The sequence below is a fragment of the Zootoca vivipara genome, chromosome 12 (assembly GCF_963506605.1).
Source record: "Zootoca vivipara chromosome 12, rZooViv1.1, whole genome shotgun sequence".
Taxonomy (NCBI): Eukaryota; Metazoa; Chordata; class Lepidosauria; order Squamata; family Lacertidae; genus Zootoca; species Zootoca vivipara.
The window spans coordinates 59,512,833-59,520,684 of NC_083287.1; the positions used below are offsets into that span (position 1 = coordinate 59,512,833).

At 49.0% G+C, this 7,852-nt stretch overlaps 1 protein-coding gene across 1 annotated transcript; it reads right to left on the minus strand.

The window, feature by feature from the left end:
• Nucleotides 1–5,540: 5,540 nt before the first annotated feature.
• MRPS12 (mitochondrial ribosomal protein S12) lies at nt 5,541–7,852 on the minus strand. Its single transcript, XM_035130264.2, has 3 exons — nt 7,741–7,852; nt 7,284–7,374; nt 5,541–6,266 (listed from the first exon to the last, which is right to left on the minus strand). The coding sequence occupies exons 2-3, from the start codon at nt 7,336–7,338 to the stop codon at nt 5,866–5,868; spliced, it is 456 nt and encodes a 151-aa protein (XP_034986155.1). The 5' UTR covers nt 7,339–7,374; nt 7,741–7,852; the 3' UTR covers nt 5,541–5,865.

The window sequence follows — 7,852 nt, forward strand, 5'->3', positions numbered from 1 at the left end:
GGAATTTGGTGGGCGTGTCTTAAATGTGAAATTTCTCAGGTTTCCCCAGTCGTGAATGAGGCTGGCAGGATGGGGGGGGGAGGCCCCCAGTTCACTTTGCAAAACAGGGCTTGGTGCAGAATATGAATGAGCACAAGAAACACATGGGTTGGGGACAGTGAAGGGACAAGTTCAGTAGGGTGCGCTGATTTTTACAACAAAGTTGTAATGATTTGGGAATTCAAGAGATTTCTTGGTTAAATTAATATAGCTTAGTTTTGCTTGGTAAGTAAACTGTAAGATGGCATGGACATCATTAAAAATGACTGCAGTAATTTTATATTAATATTTTTACTTTTATTTATTAATACTATTTATTTTTAGCATTACCTGACACTTTCAAAAGGTAAAATTAAAATAATTTGGTTTTCCAAAAGCAGTTGATGTGCTTTTTAATCAAATGTAGATTTGCCAAGCTAAACGTTGTTGTTGTTTAGTCGTTTAGTCGTGTCCGACTCTTCGTGACCCCATGGACCATAGCACGCCAGGCACTCCTGTCTTGCACTGCCTCCCGCAGTTTGGTCAAACTCATGTTCGTAGCTTCGAGAACACTGTCCAACCATCTCGTCCTCTGTCGTCCCCTTCTCCTTGTGCCCTCCATCTTTCCCAACATCAGGGTCTTTTCCAAGGATTCTTCTCTTCTCATGAGGTGGCCAAAGTATTGGAGCCTCAGCTTCACGATCTGTCCTTCCAGGGAGCACTCAGGGCTGATTTCCTTAAGAATGGATAGGTTTGATCTTCTTGCAGTCCATGGAACTCTCAAGAGTCTCCTCCAGCACCATAATTCAAAAGCATCAATTCTTCGACGATCAGCCTTCTTTATGGTCCAGCTCTCACTTCCATACATCACTACTGGGAAAACCATAGCTTTAACTATACGGACCTTTGTCGGCAAAGTGATGTCTCTGCTTTTTAAGATGCTGTCTAGGTTTGTCATTGCTTTTCTCCCAAGAAGCAGGCGTCTTTTAATTTCGTGACTGCTGTCACCATCTGCAGTGATCAAGGAGCCCAAGAAAGTAAAATCTCTCACTGCCTCCATTTCTTCCCCTTCTATTTGCCAGGAGGTGATGGGACCAGTGGCCATGATCTTGGTTTTTTTGATGTTGAGCTTCAGACCATATTTTGCGCTCTCCTCTTTCACCCTCATTAAAAGGTTCTTTAATTCCTCCTCGCTTTCTGCCATCAAGGTTGTGTCATCTGCATATCTGAGGTTGTTGATATTTCTTCCGGCAATCTTAATTCCGGCTTGGGATTCATCTAGTCCAGCCTTTCGCATGATGAATTCTGCATATAAGTTAAATAAGCAGGGAGACAATATACAACCTTGTCGTACTCCTTTCCCAATTTTGAACCACTCAGTTGTTCCATATCCAGTTCTAACTGTAGCTTCTTGTCCCACATAGAGATTTCTCAGGAGACAGATGAGGTGATCAGGCACTCCCATTTCTTTAAGAACTTGCCATAGTTTGCTGTGGTCGACACAGTCAAAGGCTTTTGCATAGTCAATGAAGCAGAAGTAGACGTTTTTCTGGAACTCTCTAGCTTTCTCCATAATCCAGCGCATGTTTGCTATTTGGTCTCTGGTTCCTCTGCCCTTTCGAAATCCAGCTTGCACTTCTGGGAGTTCTCGGTCCACATACTGCCTAAGCCTGCCTTGTAGAATTTTAAGCATAACCTTGCTAGCGTGTGAAATGAGCGCAATTGTGCGGTAGTTGGAGCATTCTTTGGCACTGCCCTTCTTTGGAATTGGGATGTAGACTGATCTTCTCCAATCCTCTGGCCATTGCTGAGTTTTCCAAACTTGCTGGCATATTGGGTGTAGCACCTTAACAGCATCATCTTTTAAAATTTTAAATAGTTCAGCTGGAATATCATCACTTCCACTGGCCTTGTTATTAGCAGTGCTTTCTAAGGCCCATTTGACTTCACTCTCCAAGATGTCTGGCTCAAGGTCAGCAACCACACTACCTGGGGTGTACGAGACCTCCATATCTTTCTGGTATAATTCCTCTGTGTATTCCTGCCACCTCTTCTTGATGTCTTCTGCTTCTGTTAGGTCCTTACCACTTTTGTCCTTGATTATGGTAATCTTTGTACAAAATGTTCCTTTCATATCTCCAATTTTCTTGAACAGATCTCTGGTTTTCCCCATTCTATTGTTTTCCTCTATTTCTTTGCATTGCTCATTTAAGAAGACCCTCTTGTCTCTCCTTGCTGTTTTTTGGAAATCTGCATTCAGTTTCCTGTATCTTTCCCTATCTCCCTTGCATTTTGCTTGCCTCCTCTCCTCCGCTATTTGTAAGGCCTCGTTGGATAGCCATTTTGCTTTCTTGCATTTCCTTTTCCTTGGGATGGTTTTCGTTGCTGCCTCCTGTATAATGTTACGAGCCTCCATCCATAGTTCTTCAGGCACTCTGTCCACCAAATCTAAATCCTTAAACCTGTTCCTCACTTCCACTGTGTATTCATAAGGGATTTGATTCAGATTGTATCTTACTGGCCCAGTGCTTTTTCCTACTTTCTTCAGTTTAAGCTGGAATTTTGCTATAAGAAGCTGATGATCTGAGTTACAGTCAGCTCCAGGTCTTGTTTTTGCTGACTGTATAGAGCTTCTCCATCTTTGGCTGCAGAGAATATAATCAATCTGATTTCGATGCTGCCCATTTGGTGATATCCATGTGTAGAGTCGTCTCTTGTGTTGTTGGAAGAGAGTGTTTGTGATGACCAGCTTGTTCTCTTGACAGAACTCTATTAGCCTTTGCCCTGCTTCATTTTGAACTCCAAGGCCAAACTTGCCAGTTGTTCCTTTTATCTCTTGATTCCCTACTTTAGCATTCCAATCCCCTGTAATGAGAAGAACATCCTTCTTTGGTGTCATTTCTAGAAGTTGTTGTAGGTCTTCATAGAATTGGTCAATTTCACTTTCTTCAGCACCGGTAGTTGGTGCATAAACTTGGATTACTGTGATGTTAAAAGGTCTGCCTTGGATTCGTATCGAGATCATTCTGTCATTTTTGAGATTGCATCCCATTACAGCTTTTGCCACTCTTTTGTTGACTATGAGGGCCACTCCATTTCTGCTACAGGATTCTTGCCCACAGTAGTAGATATGATAGTCACCCGAACTGAATTCGCCCATTCCCTTCCATTTTAGTTCACTGATGCCCAGGATGTCGATATTTATTCTTGTCACAAAAGTAAGAAATTTGAATTCCTCACGCCCAGAAACATATATTTAAGACCGCTCACTGAAGAAATTCCCAAAAATTAAGTCCCGCCCCATAAAACGACTCGCCTTACTAGCTCAGGCTGGGAACTCTTGCCCAAGTGCTGTATGTCGTCTTCTGCCCCTGGCAAGCACCTGAGCCTTGTGGAGAGCCCCTCTCCACCCACCCACCCACCTTTGGGTTTCCCAGGAAGACCCTTCTTGCCCCCTCCTACCCAAAGCCCAGGCCTGCAGTTGTCCTCAGCGACGAGGGGTTCTGCTGCTTCAGTTCCATGGTGCACCCATGCCAGAGTTTGCCAAGCTCTCTTGCCCAGAGGTCTGCCCCCAAAGTCCACTGCATATTTTCTAGAGCAGGGGTGGAGAACCAGTGGCTTTCCAGACAACATACTACAATTCCCATCATCCCTGACCATCAGCCAGTGTTTGAACCGAGAGGAGCTGAGTAACATCTGGAGAGCCACTGGTTAGGCACCTTCTCACATTTGAGGGAAACTGGGGCACCAGTTAGGACTCCTGTCCCTGTTCCCCATCCGTGCAGCCAACTTGTCCTGTTCATTTCTGAGATTTCTGCCCATTCTTTATACTCAAGAGTGCCTCTGAGCATGTGAGGGGTGTCTTCCCCTCAGCAATTACAATTATTCCTTACACCTCCAGGAGTGTTTTTCAACCTGTCTCAGAGAAGTCCTGCTATGGGGCACTGGAGGAGGAGCTTGCGGCAGCAGCAGATGCTCCAGAAAGGGAGAGTTGCAAGTCAGGTAAGAAACCAATTTCTGCCTCCTCGGCCAGACTTGGTGAAGAGAGACCTTGCTCTGTCATTCTGGCTTTGGCCAAACAAGTGACTCGTCTTTGGGTCTGCTTGGGCAGAGAGCAGCTGGCTAATGCTCCAACGCTCGTCTAACCAGCAAAGAGGAGGCAGGCACATCCTGTTGCATCCGTGAGCATCCCCACTCTGCATGCACCTTGCCCCTGAATGGTCCTGGAAGGCATTGTGGCAAGACCTTTGTTGCAGCAAGAAAATCTCCACCGATGTACCGTTAATGTTCAGGGGATGCTGCGCCTGGGTAGCTATAACAATCGAGGTGGGTGCAATTTCCCTATTGCTGAACATTGAGGCAAAGCACCTTCTCCGCAGCTAAGCAGAGGAGGGGCTTGCATCCAGGCTGCCATTAACTTTCCACAACCAGTGCTTCCAGCTGTCCCTAGTAGAATGCCACCTTAAGAGCAGTTGCCAGCCCTCTAGGCAAAATCACAGCTAGCCAGATCAAGGTTTTGAGAGGAATTGCAGTATCTAGGTATAAAAATTTAATAAAGGAGAGAATATTTGAGATCCATATTACCGGGCTGCTTCAAGAGGAGGCAAGAGTCGCTGCTGTATCTGTGGCCATTGTGCCCAAGGAGACTTTCCTTGCCCTAAGGCAAGCTGTGGGTACAGTGAAAGGGCAACCGCAGACTGCAGGGAGGTGCAGGGACCCCCAGCAACACCTTTATGTGAACAATGGATAACTAAGACTAGAGCAAAACTAGCTGGCACAAAAATTTTGCTTCCCATTTCTGAAGATGATACACAATCCTTAAACCTGACAAAGGGTGATCTCTAAGCATCAGAAACAGCTTCTCTTACGTAGGAGCAGCCATATCAAATGATAGGTATGGAGAGTCTGGAATCCAGCAAGACTAGTGTTAAGAGAATAAAGGATTTTACTAACATTGTCCAGTTTTCAATCCCTATTCTCTGTTTTGTCTCATAATTGTATGGTGTTGACAGCAAAGGCGGGAGAAAGGAAAGGAAATGCAAGAAAGAGACTAATGGTTTGGTGTGTTTTCCCTTATTGACACACACAGTCACAAAATATGAAGGTAGCTTGCATCTGCTGTGGTGGTGGAGAGAGACATCTAGCTGTGACCTGCTTCTAAAAGAAAGGAAACCAAGGTAGACTTCACGCCACCTCAGGAAGCCTCTGGCCTTGCCCAGAGTTGCCACTGCAAAGGAGCAAAAGATCAGTGGGAAGCTATGCTGAACAAGTGCTGATCTAGTTTCCTTCTGGTTATCCCAAAAAATAATTCCAACCAAATTAAGATATCTCGGAATGTCCCCGACAGTCATACGTTCAAAGAACATTTGAGGAGAGACTGAGTATGAAAGAGGCCAAGGCAAGTGTGAGTGTAGAATTGCAGAGTTGGAAGGAACCCAAGGCAGCATCTAGTGGTCCAACCTCCTGCAGCGTAGCACTCTATGGGTTTGAATCCATCTCTCCCAAAGACTGAGGCAGGGAAGTTACCATGGCACTCTTTATTTAGGAACAGAAAACTCCCCCTCTCCCCCGCACCATGCCCTGGTATTCTCCTCATTCTCTTGGCATGCTGCAACTGCCATCTATACATATAAGAAGGAAGAGGCAGCCAATTGCCTTGAAAAATTCCAACTGGAAGAGTTCCAGGCACCCTCCAAGCCAAGTCTGCAGGGACGGAAGGGAAAGTTTTCTCCCAGAGAGCGATCCTTTGCTCTGCCTCCTTCACTGCAATCCACAGCCCTGGAGGCTTCTGGAAGCTGCGTGTGAAAGTGCAGGCCCAGTTGGCTCCATGCCTGGCCCAGTCTGTGCTCACTTCTTCTTCTGCACATGGGCACAGTCATACTTTCCCCGCACGACCTTGAGCTTGACCCCCGGCAGGTCCTGCGTCCTCCCGCCCTCCACCAGGACGATGCTGTGCTCCTGTAGGTTGTGCCCTTCACCCGGGATGAAGCAGATGGCCTCCTTGCCGTTGCTGAGCCGCACACGGGCACACTTGCGGTTGGCCGAGTTGGGCTTCTTGGGCTTGCGGATCATGGTCTTCAGCACCACCCCTTTGAGCTGGGGGCAGCCACTGGTGGGGCCGGGCTTTGGCGGAGGCAGCTTGGGGCGGCCTTTGCGGTGCATCTGGTTGAGGGTGGCCATAGGACAGCTCGGGGGTGGCAGCACCAGGCAGGGTGGTGGAATGAAGCTGCGAGGAAGGGCAGCAGCTCCTGGCAAAAGAAAAAGTTAAGGGTCAGGAAAAGGGACACCCAAATGATCAAGGGGATGGAGAGACTCCCCTAGGAAGAAAGGCTATGGCAATTGGGGCCTCTTAGCTTAGGTGAGTAAGAGGCAAAATGGAGAAGTTTATAAAGTTACGTCTGGCATAGAGAGATTGGATGGAGAGTCTCCTTAGACAGGGAATCATGGACATGCAATGAAGCTAAATCTTAGAAGATTCAGGACAGATAAAAGGGAGACTTTTTTCATGCAGTTAAACTGTGGAACTTGATGCTACAGGAAGCAGTGATGGCCACCAACTAAGACCAATTGACAGAGGAGGAGAGGGCTATTAATGATGGCTGTGCTCTGCCGCCATGGTCCGAAGCAGCAAATATCAGTTTCTGGGAACCCCCAGGCAGAAATAGCATTGCTCTTGTGCTCAGATCCTGCACCCGGGATTTGCATAATGGGCACCTGTTGGTGACTGTGAGGACAGGATGCTGGACTGGATGGGGCCCCTTTGTCCTGGTCCAGCAAGGCTCTCCTTGGAGAGGGCACACTGCCCTACACCTGACCCCACCATGCACCCAGTTTCAGGCAGGGGTGGGACTGACGTACCACTCGCACCAATGAATCATAGAGTTGGAAGAGACCCCAAGGGCCATCCAGTCCAACCCCCTGCCAAGCAGGAAACACCATCAAAGCATTCTTGACAGATAGCTGTCAAGCCTCTGCTTAAAGACCTCCAAAGAAGGAGACTCCACCACATTCCTTGGTAGCAAATTCCACTGCCGAACAGCTCTTACTGTCAGGAAGTTCTTCCTAATGTTTAGGTGGAATCTTCTTTCTTGAAGTTTGAATCCATTGCTCCGTGTCCGCTTCAATGCCCTTATGGAGCCTTCCCAGCCCCCCTCCCGCATGGGGATCAGCTGCCCTCCATGTTCTCCGAGAGGAAGGGGTCTGTCTCCCCCAGCTCCTCCCGGCAAGAGGCTCCTGGCTGAGCGACTCTCAGGGCAGCCACCTACCCCAGCGCAGAGGAGCCGCCAGCGCCCTCAGCAGCCCAGCAGGAGCCATCATCATGCGCAGACGCCCCGAGTCTCTCTTGCTGACGGGGACCTGCAGGAAGGAAGGTCGAAGGTCAGAGGGGGGGAGAGAGAAGCCCCTTGAGATGCTGGAGTTGAGATTCCGGCCTAGATGACCCTCGGGATCCCTTCCCGCTGATTCAGCCCCCAGGGTCACGTGCCTTCCCGCTCCCCTTCCCAGGCCCTGGGAGCGGGGGAGCGAGGCCGGACTGCCGAGGGGCGTGGCCTGGCGACAGCCCTGAGGGCCGCATGGAGAGGTTTGGAGGGCCGCTTTCGTGTGCCCCTCCTCTCCCCCTTTCTGGGCAGCCTACCGCGCGGCCTTCTTCCGCCTGACCCAGCAGGACCCTCCCGCCTCCGCCGCCCCCCCCCCGCTTGGAGGGAGGGAAAAGGGGTCGCTCACTCTAGTGTGGTTCCGCTGCCGCCAGGCCGGCCCCGGGAAGGAAGTGCACTGGCCAGGGGCTCCGCCCCTCAAGCGGCTCCTCTTCCGATTGGGCGACGAAGCGAGAGAGCCA

Coding starts and splice junctions, on each gene's coding strand:
- MRPS12 (XM_035130264.2), bottom strand. CDS start 7,338: ATGATGATGGCTCCTGCTGGGCTGCTGAGGGCGCTGGCGGCTCCTCTG. Junction 6,267..7,283: donor GGCGGCTCCTCTGCGCTGGG/GTAGGTGGCTGC, acceptor TTCTTTTGCCAG/GAGCTGCTGCCCTTCCTCGC.